This window comes from Triturus cristatus, chromosome 11 (assembly GCF_964204655.1).
Source record: "Triturus cristatus chromosome 11, aTriCri1.1, whole genome shotgun sequence".
NCBI lineage: Eukaryota > Metazoa > Chordata > Amphibia > Caudata > Salamandridae > Triturus > Triturus cristatus.
Window position 1 is genome coordinate 992,884,167 of NC_140594.1, and position 24,191 is coordinate 992,908,357.

The window sequence follows — 24,191 nt, forward strand, 5'->3', positions numbered from 1 at the left end:
TAAATCTGGAATTAGCTTTGCGAGATCTACCATGTAGATTATTGTATGTTCACATGATATTATGTCAGTTAAACAATCAACTCTAATATACAGTGGGATCTCTGGGATTGATCTGTCCATACCTACAGCCAATGAACATCTCTCTCTACTGCTACCCCTGCAATAATCTGTACTTTCGACCATTTGTTTGTTTTTTCTGTAGTAAAATCACAGACTCGATACCTGGTGGATGCCACCTGAAACTAGATTTTCCAGGGGCCATTTGAATTTGGAGCTTGTTGTGTAACCACGTCTCCTCAGAAAATAGTCCATAATTAGTCACATCAGCACCACTTCTCTGTTGCCTACCAATCTACTGCCAAATTGTCTTTCCTGTACTCGATTTCTTCCTTCTCTCGCTTTCTCTATTCTCACTGTGTATTGCAGTTGAACAATGTGGTATTGTTTGCATGCCATGACTATTTATCGCTCTTCCGAATACCATGGAATATTATGTTTGTTTGCCCAATACTATTTTTTTGGGTTGAATCTGGCAGATGCCGATTGTGCCAGTGGTGTTGCGGGAGTGGAGCAAGATACTGCCCCGACATCATGCAACCATAGGGCTCATGGTGTGAGGATTCCGCCCATGTCAGGTTTATGAACTCCTATGGAGAAACCCCTTCCTCTACAGTCCTGTGTAATTTGCGAGTTTTAAACATAGTTACTATAGCCATTAAAGTGGGATCCCCTTTGGATAGGGCTACCAAAGTACCAGCACCATATGGTTCAGATGGTTCAGGATGATATGGCTCACCTATGGGTGGAGCTGTGCCAGTCACAACACACGTTTCAGCAGCTTACTAACTGTGGGGCATATCATCAAGGACCGGCGATAATTATCGCTAAGCGCACTTAGCGTTAGGATAATTATCGCCAGCTAACATGGAATGTTATCACTGAGATAGCGTGCTATCAGCAACGCTTATCTCAAAAGCGATAAAATTCCAAGCGCTAACTGCCAAATGTGAGATTATCACTGGAAATCCAGCGATAATCTCACAAAGTTTGGCGATAGCTTGTTGATAGGGCAGGGCAGACTTAGCCATGATATCCACCTTACATTGGATATAATGGCTAAGTCAAACTAAAAGCAGGCGTAAGGAAAGTAGCGATAACCAAGGTTAGCGCTACTTTTCTTATCGCTATACTTGTTAGCGTGCCCATTGATAATTGGAGAAATGTCGGTTAGCGACATTTCTGCAGTTATTTCGGAACGGAACGCCCACTTTGCATCTCATTAGAGATGCAAAGGTGGGCGTTATGGGAAAGGGAGCTAATGCAAGGATTCACGCGATAGCGTGACCTTGCTGACAAGGCGAGAAAATTATCGCCGCTTTTCGTCCGAAAACGGACGCAAAAGCAGCGATAATTTTATATCGCCTCCTTGCTGATATGGCCCTGTGCTGGCTCCAATAGAGAGGATGGCATATTTTAAATCCCTTGCTTGGCTCATAGACTCTTCATCGAAAAAGGGCCTTTACATTTACAGAAAAACTCAAACCTCATCTAGTTTCTACACCTTTCGCTCATTTTTTAAAGATTTTACTCATGATATTCAAGCTAAGCCTGGTGGCAGATCCTTCTATCTTGCCTCTAAATCTAGAGGAAATCTGCCTCTTAGAAGACGTTTTACAAGCAATCGTGTCTCATTCCGAAAATTGTTGCAAACCTCTTTTTTGCACACACTAGCCTGCAGCTGATCTTGTTGGAATCTAGCTCCAGGAAACTGATTATGGTACACGTTCGCTATGGAAGATTATTAACCAGTCCATTTTTAAGGGAAACTTTACAAATATTTCATTATGGTAACAGAGTTCTCTAGTTTCTTGATTCCAGCTCATCCAACTATTCTTTTTTTTTTCATTAAGTTAATTGTAGCCCTGAATTTATAATGGAATAAACACAATAAAGTGTTCTAGAGTGCCAACAAACCTGGACTAGGCACTCTACTCGTGCATGGAATCAGGAATCTTGCAGGTTCTGTGATAGCGCATATGTAAAATGTTGGCGAATCACCATAAACTTAAGTGCTTATGAGTGCCCCATGCATTTCACATGGTCAACTCCCGTGACTGTCCTCTCTTCCACCTCCAACTATAAACATACATTGTTGGGGAATTCACCCTGATTGCACAGTATCCAGAAATTTGCTCCTTCTAACTCTAAAGTAGCGTAAATCTGTAACTCAGGATGTGACATTTAGAATTCCAAATGCCTGAATTGTTTGCACATCGACGTTACACTGTATACACAAAAGGTGTCTAACATCAAGTGATAACTGGCATAACCTGAAAATGTAGGTTTGTGCATGGAGTCACCATTTATGAAGCAGTGTTACTCATGATGACCTGGTAGATGTAACTAACTAGCAGCTCCGGGGAGAAAGGAGCAGGTGGGTGGAGAGGGTTGCATGAGTCACAAAACAGACATCTTCACTGCAGCAGCAATGTGGTGTGTATTTCATCAACAGCATAGGGCCTAACTTTGCATGGACTGGAGGCACTGTGGATATGCGGAGAAATGATGTTTGGAATACACCAGACTACCGAGAGCTGTTAAAAATAAAACACATTTCCCACAAGTAATTGCTTACGTTTAAAATTTCTTTAGAAAGCCTTTTAGCCAATACTCTGGGCATATATAACCAGGTTCGATGCTGTGAGACTCTTTGCAAGTTATGACATGTCGAAACCGCGCCCTTTAATTTATGACAACAAAAGAATTGGACGGCAGCCATCTTGGAGGTAAAAGAAACAAACGAAACACTCCCTCGAGGCCGCTCCTTCCAAAATAGAGTTCACGCGCCTGGGCGAGCTGAGGTGAGTCATGTAAATCATCAGTCAGTGGAAACCATGATGCTGCCTGGCACAAGGGTCAAGCTGACGACCTCGTTCTCGACAAAATATTTAGCATATTGATAAAGACGTTTAAGAATTTCACTTACTAAAACAATACCACTGAATGAATATTACCTACTGGCGGTCGCCAGTAGGTAGATATAGTTAGGACCCTGTTTCCATAGGAAATCCGCAACATTCTATTTGGAATAACTTTGGCGCCGGTCGACGAATCCTCGCGAAATTTTCAAAATAGGTGGGGCGCTACGCTCCGCTCCTACCCTGAAAGTCTCGGGGGGATTCGTCAAGCAGGGGCCGAGAAAAAAGGGGGGTCCCAAAACGCGTTTTCCCCATGCATTTTTCCATAGGACCTTTAGACACAGCTACAGCCCGAACGGCTGAACAGAATTACTTGAAATTTGGCAGAGAGGTAGCCATAAGGTCAAGGAAGTGCCTTTTGCAGGTCTGGTGTAAATCTGTTCAGTATTTCCTGAGAAAATAGCATTTAAAAGCATATATATATGTGGGCGGAGCCTAACCACACATCTCATCCTGAGATCTGATTGGCTGTCAGCACTTCATCCAAGAAGTGTTGGCAGCCATCTTGGGACCAATATACATGATAGCACCTCATTAAAAAGCATTGCAGTTAATAGAAGGTTTTAAGACTTTAGTTACATAGTAAATCATTTGTTGATGGTACCATACTCATTTTAGGAATTGTGGTATGTTCTAAGGTGATTTCACCATGTGAAAAAGCCTTCTGCTGGGATATCATGATTGAGAGAAAAATATTTTCTCATGCTTTTACCACAGAGGTTTGGAAGGTGATCTATAGGCTAAACTGAGAGCTTATTTTCTGTAAATTCACATTATCTTTCTCAGTCATGTGAGAATGAAGTCTGACATTCTCAGTAAAACATGTACATCCAACAAGGGCAGAGACTGTCAGTTGATTCCTTTGTGTTCTACTGCAGCTTCCCAGAGTGTTCCAAAGAACTACTAGAGCGCTAACAGTCCTACTTATGATAAACGTATGGCACACCTGAAGCCATCTTGCTTGGATTAAAGTGGTAACTCTTAAAACATTTAATTTAAAAAGGAACAAAATGAGGGGGTTCATTTTTCCATAAAAAGTATGATTAGTGCTGCAGAATGAAAAATTAGGGCACATTTTGAGTGACTTCTCAAATCCTCTTCTATTTCATTAAAAAATTCTGACATGCAGACTGAAACATGCACTTTCAATACCAGCAGCAGTTTTCCCTGGTGAGCAGTAGCTTTACTACAGTGATCTAATGAGCAAAAAGAGTGCTAACATTCTGAATTAATGGCAAATGTGTGACACATCTGAATGCCTTCTTGATGGAATCAAAGTAAAAAACTGAAAGTATTTCCTACTGAGGAGACTGCAGTAAATGAGGAAATTAGGAAACTTCATAACAAATAAGTCTCCCAAGATGGCCACCAGAGACAAAAGAGCCCAAATGTAGCCCAAATATCACCCAGATGTAGCCCAAGTATAGCCCAATGACAGAATGTCCCAGAATGTTCTTAAAAACAACTAGAGCGCTTACTGTCTTCATTATGACAAAAGTATGGCACACCTGAAGCCATCTTGATTGGAATAAACTGGTAACACTTAAAACATTTAATTTAAAAAGGAACACAATGAGGAGGTTCATTTTGCCATAGAAATTATGATTAATGCTGAAGAAAGAAAATGAGGGCACATTTTGAGTGACTTCTCAAATCCTCTTCTATTTCATTAAAAAATTCTGACATGCAGACTGAAACATGCACTTTTAATACCAGGAGCAGACTTCCATGGTGCAGTAGTTTTACTACAGTGATCTAATGAGCAACTAGAGTGCTAACATTCAGAATTTATGGCAAATGTGTGACATATCTGAATACCTTCATGATGGAATCAAAGTAAAAAACTGAAAGCATTTCCTACTGAGGAGACTGCAGTACATGAGGAAATTAGGAAACTTCATAACAAATAAATCTCCCAAGATGGCCACCGGAGACAAAAGAGCCCAAATGTAGCCCAAAATCACCCAGATGTAGCCCAAATATAGCCCAATGACAGAAGTGTGCAAAACACTTATTATTTTGTGTTTTTGCAGTGTTATATAGTGCAGACTTGTCAGGTATTGGAGTGCTTTACCTGAGCATTGGTTACATCACACAAGAACAAATTCATTTTGGTTGTAGACATGGGGAGACTAAGTGATTTGACCAGAATCACAGAATGTCGAGCTGAAGCAGAAACTTCAACCTGGTTCCCCAGTTGCAAAGTCTGCAGTTCTGGAAGTAACACCACATCCTCTCCCCTAAGTGCAACATTTAATCAAGTGGTCAACTGGATAAAAAAACATAAAGATAACAAATAATTTAAAAGTGCTTTGTCGCTATTTGAAAACTCAGAAAATATGTCCTTATTTTAGTCTTTTAGAGCACTAACCATAATTTTGATGCCAATAAGACCCTCTCATATATGTAATTTCTAAAGGAAATGCTCTAGGTATTACAGTTTTGATTACATCAAGATGATGTCAGGCGTTCCACACTTTTGTAATAAATATAGAATGTTAGCAATCTAGTTGTTCATTAGGATACTGTTGAGAGGCAGAGGCCAGGGGCACGGACTCTGAAAATTGAAGGCAGGTAGGAGGGTGCAAAGGCAACAATTTAACCACACTGAGCAGGCAGGAAGGGCCGTGGAAGCACAACAGACTATGGAGGGCAGTGGAAAGGGGGGCAGGGGCAACAAACCAACAATACAGGACTTGCAAGAGAGGCTGTTGGAGGGAAGATCTATTACGGGTCAAGGAAGCTAGGGGCGGTCCCCAGATCCCCGGGAGCCACCACAGAACTGAGCAGGAGAGTGAGTCAGGGACAAAAGGGGCACCTTAATTTGAGCCGGGGTGCCTAGGAACGCTTGCTCCAAAAATGAAGAAAACAGACATATGAGACATGGAATTGGAGGCAGAATACAATGGCAGTTTAATGAGAAGATGCAACTTCAAAGAAACCGCAGAATAGAGACATAAAGTACAAAATACAGAATCCAGATAATCATACAGCTGTCATAATATTCTCTGTATCTCAATTAATGTACTGACAGAGAGAGAGAGAAAACACATCTATAAATGCATCATGAGAAACAAGTTACACCAAGGAAAATGTTACCTAGGAACACTCACGTTTACTCTTAGAGCAAGCATTCCTGCAATTACAATACAAAATCTTTTGAATGCAAAAGTAAAGAGAACAATGGTTAAACATAACATGACATTTCATATAGGTAAAATAGAATAAGATACTTCAAGCAAAGCAGAGCAAGACATTTTAAGCAAAGGAAGACAAGAGCTCCCAGCTCTTGGGGAAAACCTGCACTGCCTGTTAACCTACATACAGACGGCGAGGTAGTCCGTCGATATCTGTGGGTGCTCCCTTTTTATATCATTTTGTGGGCTCCTTTGCACGCTACATCTACCTACGTATGCTACCCAAAAGCTTCGTCTGCAGATTTTACCAGACATTTCGTCATTTACCCACTTAATGCTGACAATGGACTGGGTGAAAAGGTCAGTCTCTCAGGCCAATCGCTTATCGTAAGTTCCATAGAGCAAGTAGAAAATAATGGGTATTGTACGGGAATTCAATATATTCATGTATAAAATCTCCTCAGTTCTCCTAACTTGACGCTCTGCGGTTGCCACTTCCTTAAAAGCGGGAAACCTGCCCAGGAAGCAAGTACCAGTCCAGGATGCAGCCTACTGTATGTCGACAGCTTCAGGGGGATGTTGAACTTTGATACCGAGCACGGAGCACTCGGGTAGGGTGGGGGCTACTAGTTTGGATCAGAAGGCCTCGCAGACCTGCCTTCAGACTGCTATACACTAAAATTGCAGAGCTATGGTCAATTTAACAAAGAGGCCTACATATTGAACAGAAGGGCCTACACAGGGGTTTTATGCTGGCTGAGTGGTAAGGATGTCTCAGGATAATTATATAGCAACACAGGACCCGCTGGTCAATTTAATACGGCCTACAAATGCAGCTGGCAGGGCAAGGACAAGGGTCTTATGCTTCAGGTGTGGACAGAACGGGCCAGGGGCCCCCTGTGATACAAAATCTACCCTCCTTCAAGGCTGTGGCAATGTAATAGACCATTGTGGGCAGAAGGAAGAGGCAATGGTAGTACAACCATACATGCCAACAGACCCGATTCAGCCAGGAAACGTCCAATGTTTTTAAGCTCAAATGGGCTTTATTTGATCTGTCTCCTGTCTACAATATCCTCTTTTTCAATGTAACTCAAAGGGGAAAATCAATACCCCAGTTTTTTTTCAAAATCTCCCTCTTACCAAGTTCAAAATGTTCGCAAGTATGGTACATTGGATCATGGAAGGAAATGGGATAGGGACATGGACTTGGATAACAGAGAACAGGAGGGACATGGAGAGGTGCACCAAACTGACCCTGCAGGGCAGGCATCAGGGTTTGCAGCAGCACAATACACCACACAGGGCATGCAGGACGGGAGTGCAGCACAACAATCCATAGAAAGCAAGAGGGAGGGGACAGGACCATGCACATGGACAACAGAGAACAGAGGGGCAAGAGGCAATGGTAGCTAGCTGACCATAATGGACAGACAGGAGAGAAAGCTGCAGCATAACAGACCATAAAGGGCAGGAGGGACGGATCAGGGGCATTACAATGGAACAGACAAGCCAGGAGGGAGGGAGTAGGGCTGGGGGCAAGGGGGCAGGGCAGGAGCAGCAAGATAGCCATGGAGGTCAGGCAGGATGGGCACTAGAAGCAAGACACCATGAAGAGCAACAGTGAGACTGTGATGGCATACACACAGACCATGGAGGGAAGGTGGGAGGGGGTCAGGGGCAGCTAACTGACCACACAGGGAAGGTGGGCGGGGCCATGGCAGCACAGAAGACCATGCATGGCAAGTGGGAGGGTTAGTGGCAGCACAATGGCTATGATCGGCAAGAAGGAGGGTGGAGGGGCATGCACAAAGGACGATGGAGGATAGAAGGGAGGGTCAGGACCTGTGCACAGACAAGAAAGTTCAGGGGAAGGGACCTCACAACAGACCACACGGGGCAGGCAGGAGGAGCAGTTGCAGCACAACAGACCAGGGAGGGCAGAAGGGTGTGGCAGTACAATGGACCATGTAGGACAGGAGGAAGAGGATAGGGGCATGGCATGTGGACAGGCAGGGTGGAGGTGGCAGGGACAGGTTACAGTCATCTGACAATGCTAGGCAGGTGGGAGGGGAGTGGCAGCTCAACAGAACACTCAGAGTAGATAGGAGTGGCAGGTCCATGGGACATGGTGGGCAAAAAGGATGGAGCAGGGGCATGCACAAAGACATCGGAGGGCAGGGGGAAGGAGAATAGGGGCAGCAAGCTAAGCACAGAGTTTAAGCAGGAGGTCAATGATGGGGCATAGAATTGGGCAATGGAGGGCAGGAGGAGTGGACTGGTACATCATACTAAATTGAGGGCAGTGGCAGCACATCAGACCATGCATGGCAGGAGGGAGGAGGCTAGTCCATGGATTCACACAACAGAGGATAGGGAGGAAGGGGATGGGGCAGCAAGCTAACTGTTCAGAGAAGGCGGGTATTAGGAACTTTATTGTTTTTAAAACATTGTGTCTGTGCGAACTACTTAAAATATGAACAAGTATGCAGCATAATCTCACTTTTATTCAGGAAGAAGAGGACGTTTGTGACTGTGACTCCGGGCTCACTTGGCAGAAACACCCCCTGACCCTCCACCCCCTATCGCAAAATGTAATGCCCGTGAAAAGGGTAGGTGAACACAGTGTTATATAGAACATAGTCCTGAGAGCACGATTGAAAATGAAAACTAGATATAGTGTATGGTATAAACTATGCACCAAAAAGTGTGATATAAGATGAACTGGGCGTGAAATATAATATGCAATACATTGTGCGCAATGACAAATTCATTGGAGAGCGCGAGATAGCACAGGCACTAGCGCGTGCTATGCGATATGCGCCTTGGAGTGTAATATGCACAGGGCAGTGTTGTGTAACCTAACTAGTCTCTAAAGTTGTAATATAAAATATGTGCTGGGGAGTGTAACGTTGCATATGCACTGTGACAAAGATATGGATCCCAGATTGTAATATGTATGGCATAGCACTGTGCGTTATAACATAGGCATCGAGAAAGGCACGTTAGATGGGGCAATATAACCCGTGCGAAGACAAGTGTGGCATGACATATTCACGGGGTGGTGTTACAGTGCACATGGGCTAGAGAGTGTCATAGCATATGCACTAGCTAGTGGAATACAACACAGAGGTGTGTGGCACTCGGCAGGCAATGGTGGGTGTAACACAGCATTGGGCTCTGTCAGGAGCACGCTGTGACTCTCAAGTGATGTTCGTCCCCTTTCCAGAGAGTAAAATAAAAAGTATTACACATCCGGCAGTGGATGTGTGTTTTATTAACCGTGAGGGGGGTTTCTTGCATAGTTTTGGTCAAATTTTTGTCGAATCCCCTTTGAATGGCTTGGTGTGCATGTGTATTAAATGTGCCCGTCAATAGCTACCCATGTTTGTATAAATAAACGACAAGGGTGTCTACCAGGATTAGGCACGGTAGGGCATCAGACATGTCAGAGCTTCACTAGTGGTGTAAATACATTCCACGTGGATTCATTGCATGCATAGTCGCCTTTTAATGAATATCACGCAAATCGTCATGGTGATAGGTACGTACGGTTTGTCCAGCATGTCCTAGGTGTGTCTATAAATATATATTTTTTAAAAAAATTAAAAAACAGTGGCCGGCCCTGGGGGATGGGGTCATCAGGGCCAATAAATTAGAATAAGAAGGGGAACCAAACAGCCCCCCTTCTTAAAAAACTAAAATAAATAAAAGACTGGCATCGTGCCGGAGGCCATGCCCCCTCCGTGCAGCACTCTGCAAACGCGCCCCCAACAGGCATCTCCAGTATGCGCCAGGGAGCTGCGCTGCAGCCAGGTGTTCTGAGGCCAAGCCCCTTTTTACACCTCTCTGCAACGCAGCTCTGTGGCGCTTACTGGAGGTACCTAGTGGTCTAGTTTGACCCTAGGGACCCTTAGGATTCAAGGGGACTTAATCTCTCAACTTAGAACAGCCACAGGGCGCGTTTACACAGTGGTGAATGGAGGGGACGGGGCCTGAGGTGACGTGTGCAAACACGCATTATGGCACGTTTTAAATTGGGGATATAATTTCCCTTCAATACTGAGGGCCCCTGGGGGCTAACTAGCCCACCAAGTGCTTCCAGTAAGCGCCACTGAGCTGCATTGCAGAGAGGTGGTCCAGGCCGTGCCACTTTTTACACCTCTCTGCAACGCAGCTCTGTGGCACTTACTGGAGGTACCTAGTGGGCTAGTTGGACCCTAGGGACCCTCAGGATTCAAATGAACTTAATCTCCCAACTAAAAATGGACACAGGGCGTGTTTACACAGTGGTGAATGGAGGGGACGGGGCCTGAGTTAACGTGTGCAAAAACGCCCTGTGGCCTGTTTTAAGAGGTAGTTTTAATCCCCATGCCCTATTATATACTAGGGGCTTACAGAGGAGGTCATGCTCATCACAGGGGGACCCCAACGCATAATGTTCCCTAGTGTATGTAGGTGTTTTCACTGTATTCTAAGTGTCTTTTAACATAGCACTGGCTCTAGGACTGGTTAGTCAGACTCAGTTACCACCAGTATCCGTCTGAAAAAGTTGAGGGTACAGGATGATTTTGCAACAAGGCTTCTTTCTGCTCTTCTTTTTGTTCTTTCTGCACGTTATCCTTCTTCCTGCACTTATCTTCGTATTTGAGGACTTCTGTTGCTTCTTTCTGCACTTCTTTTGTTTCTTTCTGTGCATTTTTTCTTCTTTCTTCACATGTCCTATCTCTGTAGGCATAGTTAGAAATTAGCATTTAAAAAACCTTTGAAATTCACAGAAAAAACCATAGGTTTCAGGCACGTTATAGTTAGGAATTAGCATTTAAAAAACCTCAGAAATTCACTGAAAAAACCATAGGTTTCAGGGGTGTTATAGTTAGCTGGACTTTTCACTTGTACAAAACCATTGAAATTCCCCCGTTATAGTTAGTTCAGCTAACTATAACTCGCGCGCCCGCAATGCACTGCTGATGACGTCACATATTACATCACTCATGACATGGTCAGTGACATCACTCATGACATCACTGATGACATCTCAAATGACATCACTGATGACATCACTGATGACATCATCCTTGTGATAGAGTGGCAGACCTTCTCTCACCCTAATATAACCTTTGATACACACATTCAAAAATAGAGACTAAAATTTTCAAAACAATGGACATACCAATACCAGTTACAACAACCTCTTCAGTAATTCTAAGATCCACATACACATCCACTCATTCACCAACAGTCCTATACAGTCACTCATACATGTACTCACTCATCATATGTACTCATACACCTATACATCCTGTTACACAATGCCACTCATCCATAGAGTTACTCACACACATAGTCACTCATGCTAATAAAGAATCAAACATACATTTACTTGCATATACAGTTATACACACACCACCATACTTACTTCTACGGAAACTTACACATACTTAGTCTTTTAAACAATCACTTATAGAAACACATACTTATTCATACAGGAACTCTTTCAATCTCTCACTCTCGCATATACTCACATATATACACCAATAGTCACATATACTAGTTTAAAACATATGTAGTTACTCATAAAGACACTATTGAGACAGTCATTCACTCACTAACACACCCATACACACACTCATCCACCCATACAGTCCTGCACACATGCTGTGTTCAACACATACAAACAGTGAGTCACTCATTCATGCACCTATGCACTACGTAATACCCCCCACCGAACCATGCAGACACTCAGACTGATACTCAAAAAAACAATTAATAACCTATATAGACACCCATGTAGCTACTCACCAACCCATGCAGCCACTTATACACAAAGTGAGAGACTGATACAGATATTTACATATTTAAACATTACTCACTAAGCCATGTATTCACTATGATACACTTAATCAGTCAGTTACAGAATCAATTTTTCAAAAACAAATCATCCATTTAGACACTTATATACCCATTTATTCTTCCATCGACCTTGAAATATACATATATAAAACATATTTAATTTTCAGAAAAACACACATTCACTGGATGATGTCATCAGTGATGTCATCAGTGATGTCATTTGAGATGTCATCAGTGATGTCATGAGTGATGTCACTGACCATGTCATGAGTGATGTAATATGTGACGTCATCAGCAGTGCATTGCGGGCGCGCGAGTTATAGTTAGCTGAACTAACTATAACGGGGGAATTTCAATGGTTTTGTACAAGTGAAAAGTCCAGCTAACTATAACACCCCTGAAACCTATGGTTTTTTCAGTGAATATATATATATATATATATATATATATATATATATATCTCTTGTTAGTGTCGGGAAAAACAACCCCGTTTATAGAATACCTGAGCAAAAATGTTTCACTTGGCATTTTCACTGCATGTTATTAGAAGAGGTTATACTTTTTACAAACTATTTTGAGTTATATCATTTTGAAGGCAAAACACAAGCCTAATCTGCATTTTTAATTAACAGTGTTAACGAAATGTATTCTAAAAGCGTGAAGCCCAGCAGACTAGCCCGAGGCACAGAGAACGGACATACTGTTTACTTTTCTAGAATTATATTTTTAATGAAGTTAAAAAGTAAACAATTTAGTATTCAAAAAGTTACAATCCCTAATAGGTGCAGGGAATATTTTGTGCAATATCTGGCTTGTTTTGAGACGGGTATAAACAGTTCCAGATTACCAAATAAGCAAAGTAGGTGTTGTGCTAAAATATGTCAGCTATGCAGCAGGGCTGGAGGGGAGGTGTGAGGGGCGCCACGTGCGTGGGGCCTAGCGCGAGCAGCGCAAAATGAACACACCGACACCGTGCCTCAGTTGGGCGCGAACTGCCCCTCGTTCGCCTGCCCCTTTATTATATACACACGCGCTCACGTCCGTCGACGTGAGCACAAACTACGCAATGTCTCTTGCGCTCTAGCAGAAGGCTAGAGCGCTGACTGCAACATCCCTATCCAAGTTAGTCCTTGACCACAATTCAAACTTCAATTCGCGGCGCCACTTACTTGGCATGCAAAGTCTCGCAATCGGCTACTGGGCCTGGGGTTTTCTCGTAGCCCATACCTCGAGGCTCCCCGCTGGGGCTTGGGTCGTTGATGCGGCCCCTTGCTCTGGTCTACTGTCCGGGCGCTCGGAGGTGCTCGGGCCCACCCCTGGGCTGCCCTGTGAGACGGGGCTGGGCACCCTCGCTGGGAGGATGCCTGGGTCCGGCTCTTCACCGACATCTGCCGCCTCATGGTCATCTGCGGGCCTCCTCATCGCCTTGAACAATGATATGTTTCGGGTGACCAGCTCGCCCCCCCGCGTGCCGTCACCATGGTCCCCTGCCGGTCGACTACTCTCCAGTAGCCCTTTTCATACCGGGTCTTGAACTTTCCTCCGGGACTCGCCGCTCCCTTAGAACCACCATGTCCCCGGCGTGGATCTCCCTGGGCACCGCCCTTCGCGCTTTGCTGACTCTGTCATTGCGCTCCTGTCGCCTCCGGAACGCACTCTCCGCGTCGAACGGCGGGGCTGTCCAGCCTGGGGGACTGGTAGCCCGTCTCGGCGAGCCCCTTTGAACATCAGGGCCCAAGGTGCTTGACGAGTGGAGCAATGGGGGGTGCTGCGGTACTCCCCCAGAAATCGCTGTAGTTCCTGTTCTGGATCTGACTGTTCAGATACGGCGATGCGCAGTATTTCGTTGATGGTGCGCATGAGCCTCTCTACCTCTCCATTGGCCTGTGGCCACTGCGGGGTGATTGGCCGATGTCGAATGCCATGTGACTTTAGGAGCTCTCCGGACTCGTGACCTTGAAACGGGGGCCCATTGTCACTCCGCAGTTCCTCGGGGCACCCAAACATCCCGAATACTTTTTCCGGGGTGGGGCCCACGTGCACTAAAGCTGTGGACGGCAATGCCTCGGCCAGTGGGTACTTTGAGTAACTGTCAATGATCACTAACGTGACCCGTCCGTCCGGTAGGCTCCCGAAGTCCACACTGATTTTTTTCCCACGGGCCTCTCCCGTGCTCCTCGGTGATGATAGGAGCCGGCGGTTGGGTTCCGTTGGTCAACTGACACGATTGGCAGCTGCGAACCGCGTCGTCTACGTAGGCGTCCATGCTCGGGAACCATACCTTCTCCCTCATCCGAGCCTTCATTCTCTCGGTTCCTTGGTGTCCTTTGTGCGCCAGTTGCGTGGCCCTGGTCCTGAGGGCCGCCGGGATGACGATTCTGGCTCCTCGGATGACGAGCCCCCCTCTGGTTACGCTTAGCTCGTGACACACTCTCCACATGTGTTGGAGGTTGTGTCTCCCTTCCTGAGACCATGAGTTCGCCGCCTGGAGAAAATGCTGCCAGGTTCCCGCCAGTATGGTGTCCTTGACTTTGATTAGCACTGGGTCTTGTTCGGCTGCCTCCACGATCTCTTCTAGCGTTAAGGCCCGGGGGCACGCCAGGGCCGCTACCATATCTAGGTGACTTTCAGCCTCCTCCTCCCCATCCATCGGTATGGGTTTGCTAGGGGTCTCTGGGTGTCGGGATAGAAAGTCGGCTGGGTTTTTGGCCCCTGGCCTGTATACCACAGTGAGGTGGTATTGTTGAAGGTTGATGGCCCAACGTTCTATTCGTGGGGGTGGATGTGGCGCCGTTCCTCGGAATAGTGGCACTAGCGGCTGGTGATCCGTCACCACTGTGAAGGGGTGTCCACACACGTACAGATGAAAGTGACGGCAGCTCCACTGAATCGCTAGGGCCTCGCGCTCGATTTGGGAATAGCGCTTCTCCGTGTCCGTGAGGGCCTTGCTGGCGTACGCCAGGGCTGCCCACTGCACCGGTTCCTGCTCTTGCATTAGGACCGCCCCTAGTCCTACCGGGCTTGCGTCGACCAGGACTTCAGTCTTCTTGCTCGGGTCAAAGTAGACCAGGGCGGTCTGATCCAGAAGGGCTTTCTTGATCGTCTCAAACGCTTCCTCTTCTGCCTCCGTCCATCGCCACCTCACGTCGGTTTTGGTGAGGGGAATGAGAGGTTCGACTAGCGTGGCCAAATTCGGGATGAACCGTCCACAGTAAGTGGCCATCCCCAGGAAGCTGCGAAACTCCGCCACTGACGCCGGAGCTGCGGCCGCTTTGATGGCATGGGACTTCCGGGGATCCACTTGGATGCCTTCTTTGGTGAAGACGTAGCCGAAGAATTCGATGGTTTGTCGAAATAGTTGACACTTCTCTCGGTGCAGGGTGACGCCATGTTCTTGCAACCGTGATAGGGTGGCTCGGACGTGCCGGTAGTGTTCTTCCACCGTCCCGGAGTAGATGAGGATGTCGTCGCTCACGTTTAAGACTCCAGGTAACCCGAGCAGGATATCCTTGATGGTATTTTGTAAGATCTCCGCTGCCGAGGAGATCCCGAAGTTTAGGCGTTTGTACCGCCTTAGTCCCAAGTGCGTACTGAACGTAGTGAGGTAACGGCTTTCCTTTGCCAAGGTGAGCTGGTGGTATCCCGCGTTCAAGTCTAGTTTGGAGAACCACCGAGCGCCGTTTAGATCAGACAAAATGTCATCCATAGTCGGTGTGATGTGTCTCTCTCGCTTGATAGCTTTGTTCGGAAGCCGCATGTCTATGCACAAACGGATTTTCCCCGGCTGATGTGGTTTCTCCGCGATCACCATGGGTGACACCCACGGGGTGGGTCCGGTCACCTTCTCGATCACTCCTTGCTCTTCCAACCTTTGGAGTTCTTCCTCCACCAACGGCCGTAGGTGGAACGGTATCCGCCTGTGCCTGAGGGCTGTTGGTGTCACCGCGGGATCGATGTGAAGGTGTATCGGTGGCCTCTTAATCTTCCCTAGCCCTGAGAAAAGGCCCTTGAAACTATCCAGCAGGTCCTCAGCTTGCTTGTCCTGGATCATTCTGAGGAATGTGATCAGACCGAGGTCTTCGGCTGCGTGTTCGCTGAGTAGGGTGTCCACCTCCTGGTCGATGATGTGAATGTCGATGACTATTTCTGAGTTTGCTGCACTCACCGCTACCGTCACCTTTCCTCTTAGTGGTAACGGCGTGTCGCTCCCGTAGGCGTAGATCTTGGCCTTGGACTGTCGGAGCTCCGGTCTCGGCCTGAGACGGTTGTACTGCTGTACGCCCATAACGGTTACGGACGCACCTGTGTCTATCACCGCGTTGACTTCTGTGCCTGCTATCAGAAGGTCGCTTCGCGGTTGCGGTCGCCTGGTACTTTTCAGGGCTTTTGTGAATGATACGACATACGTTTCTTCTCCATCTTCAGACTCAGTGCTCGAGTCTTGGTGGCCTCTGGCTTTCCCGTATCTTGGCGGCGGTTGGGATGACAGTGACGTGTGTGAGAGCTGTCGTACCAGCTTCCTCTGCGGCGTGTCCCATTTGTTTCCGCCTTTCTGTGCCTTCCTCCGGCAGACTGACGCGAAGTGATTTTCGATTCCACAATTCGTGCACACTTTCCCTCTGGCCGGGCATGTCTTGAGCGGGTGGTCTTCGTACCCGCAGTATCCACACAGCCGGGCTTTGGCCGGGGGTCGCCGGTCTCGGGGTCTCTGTGGCCTTTCCCGCGCTCGCACCGCATCTGCCTTTTTAGTTTTCACTTCCACCTTTCACCAGGGCCTGGTCCATTTCCTCTGCACGCGCCGCCGACAGATTATGCGTCCTGGCCAGGACTAGTATGTCGTTCATCGGTATGTTGGGCGTGCGAAGTATGAGTCCACAAAGCGTCTTGCTCCGGATTCCCAGAATCAATTGTGCCCTGATTTTCTTTTTGGCCCTGTCCCCTACAAGGTGCGTGTCCGCGAGGGCTCTTAACCGTGTATGGAAGGCATCGACTGATTCTCCTTCGCGCTGCCTCGCTTGGCGGAGCTTGAAGTGTTCATAGTCCGGATTGACCTGCGGGTCAAAATGCGCATTCAGAGCCGCCACTGCCGCCGCGTAGTCATCCGGATTCCCCGTATTAGGCAAGTGTTTGAAAAGGAGGTAAACTTCTTCCCCGGCGTAGTTGAGTACGAGGGACCTCTTCACCGCCCCGTCTGTCTCCCTCGAACCAATGAAGTAGTTCTCTAGTCTGCCCAGCCAGGTCTGCCATCGCGGGGCAGCAGTTGTGGGGTCAGCGGCTTCGCTGAATGGGGGCAGGACCCCTGTCGGGGGGTGATGTGGCAGCGCTCTGGCTTGGTCCTGTTGCTCCGTGTCACTCATCGCGGTGCGGGAGCTACGTGCTCGGCTTGCTATGGCAGTATCCACTGACCTCCCCAACAACTAGTCCACCTTTATGCTGGTGCGCGCCGCGCCGCCTTGCTGGGCGAGGCACCCTTCTGGGCTGCAGACCTTCTGCTGCTCCGTCAGCTGGTGGTGCGGCCTCGCGACCTCCAGGCAGGTCCTGTGAGCGTCTCAGGTGACAGCAGCTGTTCTGGTCCTCCGGAGGAGCCACTGGGCTGCTCGTAGCCCTGGAGATCGGTGCAGGAAGGGGGTGGGTTGGGGGCCCACCTCGTCGCCAGTGTTGTGCTAAGATATGTCAGCTATGCAGCAGGGCTGGAGGGGAGGTGTGAGGGGTGCCACGTGCGTGGGGCCTAGCGCGGGCAGCGCAAAATGAACACACCGACACCGTGCCTCAGTTGGGCGCGAACTGCCCCTCGGTCGCCCGCCCCTTTATTATATACACACGTGCTCACGTCCGTCGACGTGAGCGCAAACTACGCAATGTCTTTTGCGCTCTAGCAGAAGGCTAGAGAGCTGACTGCAACAGTAGGCACAGGTCTATAGGCCCCACTCCTTTTAGGGGCCCACGACATCGGATCAAAATAATATTGATTTGATCTTGAAAGAAAATTGCAATCAAGCTTTCTTAAATTGTTTCCAATTAATTTTTGCTTAATAACATTAATAATTGTTAATGTTTCGTTTTGTGTAATAAAACTGGTTCATTAAATTTGTTTGTTGGTAAAATTAAAAACGTATTACGAGATAATTTGCGAGGGGGTCCTGGAAAATTCAACTGCCTGAGGGCCTCCACAGTGTTTCATCCGGCACTGGTGTACAAACCATAGTAGGGATAATGCACCACAACCTGTGTATTTGGAAGACAGCAAGGAATTCCTTGCCCATGAAGTAACAGACCAAGTGTCTTTGTAAGATCTTGGATTTCAGGGTTGACTTGCAGTATCTTTCCAATGTTCCTTTACGGGGTACTTTATTCCATATAATAAGTGTTTCTACCCAGTCATCACAAAGCTTGCAATATTTACCATGTGAAGTGTAGGTAGTCCATTCAATCCCTTCCAGTGGGAGAAAAGAGGGGCTGGATGTTTATGTTGATTGATCTCAGCAGTCAGTTGGGTTGCATATTGTTCTCCACAAGTCCTGGATGCGTGAAGCGAGTCTTATCTATGCAAGGATGTCTTATTGTGGTTAGTATCTTCAGACCTGGGGGAATCTTTCAAGTAATGCTCCAAAGAGGAATAAATGTCTCTGAATCAGGTTACTGGACAAGTGTGTGTTGTGTTGTTGTGCGTGTGTGTGTGCACGTGTGTTTACTCATATTTTGGGATTTAACACAATCTCCCACAGTAACTCTTGGAAACCTGACTTTTTTTTTTTAGCTTTTCAGGCACACCTTTCCTGCCAATCGCCAGAAGGACTATGACACCACACAGCCAGCTACCAGCAGCTAAGCCACTGATTTGGAATTGGATATACAGTGTGTTTTACACTATTTTTTCCTTTCTTTCATCCAGAGCAGAATTATTTTTCCCTTTGACAGACCGCTTTTCCTAGACCATCATGAAACATGTAGGTGCTCACTTCCTTTTCCCACACTTGACTCACACCGAAGATTACCGGTCCTTTTCCATGAGTAGCCAAGGTGGGAATCACACCAAAGGCTACCACTCCTTTTCCAGGAGTAAACAGGGTGAGAATCACACCAAAGACTACCAGTCCTTTTCCATGAGCAGCCAGGGTGGGAATCACACTGAAGGCTACCAGTCATTTGCCATAAGTAGCCAGGGTGGGTAATGCTGTGCATTTTTCATTACTGAAAGAGCCGTGCTTCTGTGCATGTTCACAAGATTTTGCGTGCCCATCCTTCCTGAACTAGAACTATCCTCTTCCATTCTCGCTCTTAACCTCTTCACAAAAGGCCATCTAAATAGGCCGGTATTCCCCACAAGAAAATTGATTGATGTACAAAAATGCTGATCAGGGCACATTAGGGAACCAAATGCACCCTTGGCAAAAATGCTCAAGCCAGTAACACGCTCTTCACCTTCTTGCTCAGGCTCCTTCTTTCCATCCATTCATTCTCGCTCTCTCCTTCTCCCTTCTCTCTCTTCTCCCTTTCTGATTACTTTCTCTCTATATTCCCCCTCATCCCTCTCTTCCTCTCTATTTCATGAAGCCCCCCTGTGCCTACAGTAATTAGCCTCTGGAAGCTGGAGAAAGTGACAGCCCCGGGAGCAGCCCGGACTTTCTAGATGGCACTCTGATGGCTCCAGGTTAGCGGGGAAATGCCTAGTGGAATAAAAGGCCTGTCCGGCCCTGAGGCTGATTCTGTAAAATCATAGTTTCTCTTTCGGATGCAGAAATCCATGTTTTATGCCTGACACTTGGAGTACAAAAGTGTTGGAGTCCACTATCAAGACATCAGTGGGCCTGATTCACAAAGATTTTGCTGGTTTACTTTTGAATTTGGGGAATACACCAAGAGCACCCCTGGCCTGCTACTGAAATTTAGGGGTTTTCTAAGAATAGGTCACACCTACTCTCTGAATTGCCAAGATTCAGAGAAAGCATTATTCCCAATGTACAGCAGTTTTTCTCTACTGCTTTATATAGCGCGCTTTATATAGCTCGAACTCGACCCAAAGGTATTGGAGTGCTTTACAGGAGCCCAGTTACGTTACACAAGGACACACGTTCATTTTTGGTAGGTGGGGATAGATTAACTCCTTTGCCGTGGGGGTAATTCCCCTACGGCGCGGGGGCGCGGGGGAGGGCCCGGGGGGGCTGAGATCGTCACAACCCCGCCCACTGATTGATTCTCCCACTCAGGCGGGGAATCAATCACGCGTGGGCGGCCCGCGGCCGTTATGACGAGGCCAGCTCGTCATGAGCACAGCTCCACTGTGCCTCATGACGAGCTGGGCTCGTCATGAGCATGCAAGCAGTTAAGCGATTTGAGAATCACAGGATGCTGAGCCAACGCCGAGGCTCGAACCTGCTTCCCCAGCTCCAAAGTCGGCAGCTCTGGACGTAAGGCCACATCCTCTCCCAGAGTCTAAAGGCTAAACAACATTTTTGTTTACAATAAATCGATACAACAGGGAAGAGCCAGCAATTAAATCTTACCTCTGCAGAGACATGAGGGCTGAGCGTCTTTTCGAATATTGTTTGGAAAGGAGTTCTTGGGTGGGCACAGGAACATGGGCAGGATCAGCAACATGCCACATTGTATCCGAAATGCTGAGCTTCAGAGCTTCCACCAAAACATGGAGGTAATCCGTTGAATTATGAAGCATTGCTACAAAAATAGCAAGAAGGCGGGGAAATAAAATAAAACTGAAAGTACGTTTTTTTCTACAATTTTGAATGTTTCCTTTCTTAAAACATATTATAGGATCTTTATTTTAATGTCAGGGATGATCCGAATCATTTCCCTATATGCTGTTTTTTCAGAGATTTATAGAAAGCTACAGTGGTTCTGTCGGGGGGAATAATCACTATACATAAGAGGAGTGAATCAAAAATTAAACAAATTACACATTGTACAGAATCACAGAGAGATGTCATTTTTTTTAAAATAACGTACGTTACATGTAGTTGGAACACTAAAACACTGGCTAGTAGATGTTTGCGAAATTCTTATTTTATATGATTTGAGGCTTTCAAAGGTATTTACAAAAATCGAAAAGGCTGTCAAGGTGAGTAAATTTACAAGTGATATGTAATAAAGTGACATAGGGTGCTCAGTGATGATGGCGCAGTGCATATCATATGTACACGGTGAGATTATGTACAGTTTAACAAGAAAAATAACTACATGGTGGTCAGGATGAGAGAGGACAATGTCTCTGGTGGGCAGCACTTTCGCTTTTTAATTTGAGCCAAGAGACTTGTAAATAGCTGAACCATATGTATTCGTCGAAGTTTCGACCCTGACAATGCGCTATTTAAATGTCATAGCGGATCTTCTGCAGGACAAGGGCGGTAAAGGATGACAGCCAGAAAGTGTCAGCAAAAATTCTCTCTGTCTGCTGTCTCTGACTGCTTCGATACGTGTACGCCGTGCCAGGATTTTGAACTGGTTAGCAGTTGGGATCGGATGTTTACCCCCCACAGTGGCCGACTGTTTCCTCAACGGCCCACCCGCGTCAAGACTACTGCACATCATAGACTCTGTCATTGAGAATTTTTGCTGACACTTGCCGCCCTTGTCCTGAAGAAGACCCGCTATGACATTTAAATAGCGCATTGTCAGGATCGAAACGTCAACAAATACATATCGTTCAGCTATTTACAAGTCTCGGCTCCCACTGGCTTCTGGTCATGGCCGCTCATTGCTACTACCACAAATTATAAAATCTTGAAGGCACAAAAGAAATGGCAGGAGTCATCTAAGGCCAAATAATTTAAAGATATTCTCAGATTACCCAGCAAAACTCAGACATCTTTCAGAAAACAATATCTTTGGGGAAAAAAAGTCCTAACTATTCAGCAAAAAAAGCAATCAAAAGCACAAATTGCAGGAGAACAAGCAAGGGGCATGGCTAAAGAAGCAGTAGTACAGATCTAAAACAAGACTATGATCTAGGAAAAATGGCTTTCAACCAGACAATGGTCAAAGGCGAGTCAACAGATGCTCACACATTAGATCGACTGATACTGACTCACAACCCCACCTTACAGTGCTCGACCAAGTACCTGCCAGTTTATGAACTAGACTAGAGACATGTGGTGCAGGATAGACTTCGGACTCAAATGACAACCACTTTATGACCCTCAGGGTTAGGATAACACCCACCCTAAGGGAGAGACAGGCTGGCATCAGAAGAGAGATATGAAGGGGATTAGTATATGTGCGGAGAGCCACCCTACTTCAGGGTGACAGCATGAAGATCATGTGTCATGGCACTGGTACAAAAAGGAGGAAGGCACAAGGTGCGCTAAGGACTAACCTCATTGATTTAGGTTTACTGAGTTATGAGAGTAGTTTTTGGGAGATCACATTTTTAGGAAGGCTCATGGCCTGCCTCATGGTTGGGGGGAGGGCTAATCCACCCAGGTTTCTATGACAGATTGGGACGTATGGAGTATAGGGAGGGGGATAAGGGGTGGCAGTGATAGGCAATTTATAGGTTACAAACTCTTCAAGTGATACCCTTTAATTCAGGGTAAAAACTGTAGACAAATGGGAAAATCGCACAGACAAACCATGATGAGAGCAGGGTGGGTATCAAATACAAAACATGGAATGTTTATGGTCTCCTAAACTAAGTAAAAGGAGGGGCAATATTGCGGAAACAATTAGGCCAGCAAAATAATGTGGCCCAGGTAACCTCATGCTCTAAGAAACACACCTGATTGGAACAAAACACAACTTCTTGGCCAGATATGGTTTTGGGCAGGTGTTACAAGTGTGCTTTTTCCAGAGGCCCAAGAGGGGTAGCAATACCCTTTTAAAGACTATTTCCATTCCACATAATTAAAGTTTGTCATTGTAAGAGTACAATGATGTGTGGGTCAGAGGGAGGTACCACTGTAACATGCCTAAACATACACACACCCCCTGATGTAGTTCAAGCCTCTTCTGCAAATGTTGGTGTAATGCCCATAGAAGCCCCACTAGGACTCCCTGTTGTTTCAGGGGTCCCCAAAGGGGTGTTGTACTTGAGATTAGATAGGCACAGTCTGGAAGGTATGAGTGGCAAGGCTGTTACTCCACTCCCAGGAGCAGCCTGTGCAGGTAAAAGCGGTGGGGCGGGGTGGGGGGAATTCGACAGACGACGCTGAGGGAAATTTAAATAAATAATTAAATTTCCTTCATAGTTGTCTGTCAAATCCCCCCTCCCCCACCGCTCTTTACCTGCACGGGCTGCGCCTGGTTACTCCTCTTGCAGCCTTCACAATAACAGATAATGTGCAGGACACATGGCGTCAGTGTAACCCATATGACTGGGAATATAAGTCCTTCTCTGGGGCCCATCGATCCCTTTTCCAAACTGTGTATTCCTGACGCAAATCACCAATGTGAAGAAGTTACTGGGGCATATAGGGCCTATATACATGCAAAGTGGCCCTCAAATTTTGCACCAGTTTGCATAATAATTGGGGACATAGAAATCCAACACCTTGACATGTGGTGGTTCTGTGCTTGTTGGCTGCTGAATACTTAACTTTGGAACTTTCTGAGAGAGGAGACCAAACAATATATTCAGCAAAATTTAGGGATGTTGAATTCATCAGTGGTAGTTTGGGAAGCCATAAACCCATAGTGAGAAGCAGAACCCCAGGATACATTGCAGAACTCAAAAAAGATAGGCGGGCAAAGATGCTTAAAGCAGAGTCGTGACCCTGATTCTCCAGAGACAATATAGAACCAAAGCCACACCAACATGTGTGTAATGCACAAGGCCACGAAGGTCTGGATTTGCCTCCCAGAGTGGGCTCTATGACCATGTCGATAAGGGCAGCAAAGTGATATATCGGCTCAGTAAAAGAGAAAGCCCAAACCACTTTGTGACAGGAATTACAAATGCAGAAGGGCTTTTAATTACAGACCCCATGGCAATTGCAGAGGAATGTGGCAGATTCTGTTTGCACACTGTATGGCACGAGCCTTGACAATAGAGGAGAAGCTCTAGATGAATGACCTCCTGACTGGGGCATTGCGGATGTTGAAAGGGATTATGTTCACTGTTCATCGCAGTTAAGCAGTTTTCAAAGACGATTAACCAGATGCAGTCGGGAAAACCACCAGGTCGAATAGACTCCTCTTGGCATTTTTTAGGCATATTCCAATCTGTTGAACCACACTTATTAGTAATGCACACTAACTCTAAAGCAGTGGA

The 24,191-nt window shown here is 46.4% G+C and overlaps 1 protein-coding gene across 2 annotated transcripts in view; it reads right to left on the reverse strand.

The window, feature by feature from the left end:
• Positions 1-24,191, reverse strand: part of LOC146785802 (uncharacterized) — a 444,312-nt gene that overhangs the window by 106,495 nt on the left and 313,626 nt on the right. For both annotated transcript variants that reach the window (XM_085635080.1, XM_085635079.1), the window contains exon 8: positions 20,473-20,644. In XM_085635080.1, coding sequence (XP_085491206.1) covers positions 20,473-20,644 — 172 coding nt within the window. The remainder of the gene's footprint in view (positions 1-20,472; positions 20,645-24,191) is intronic.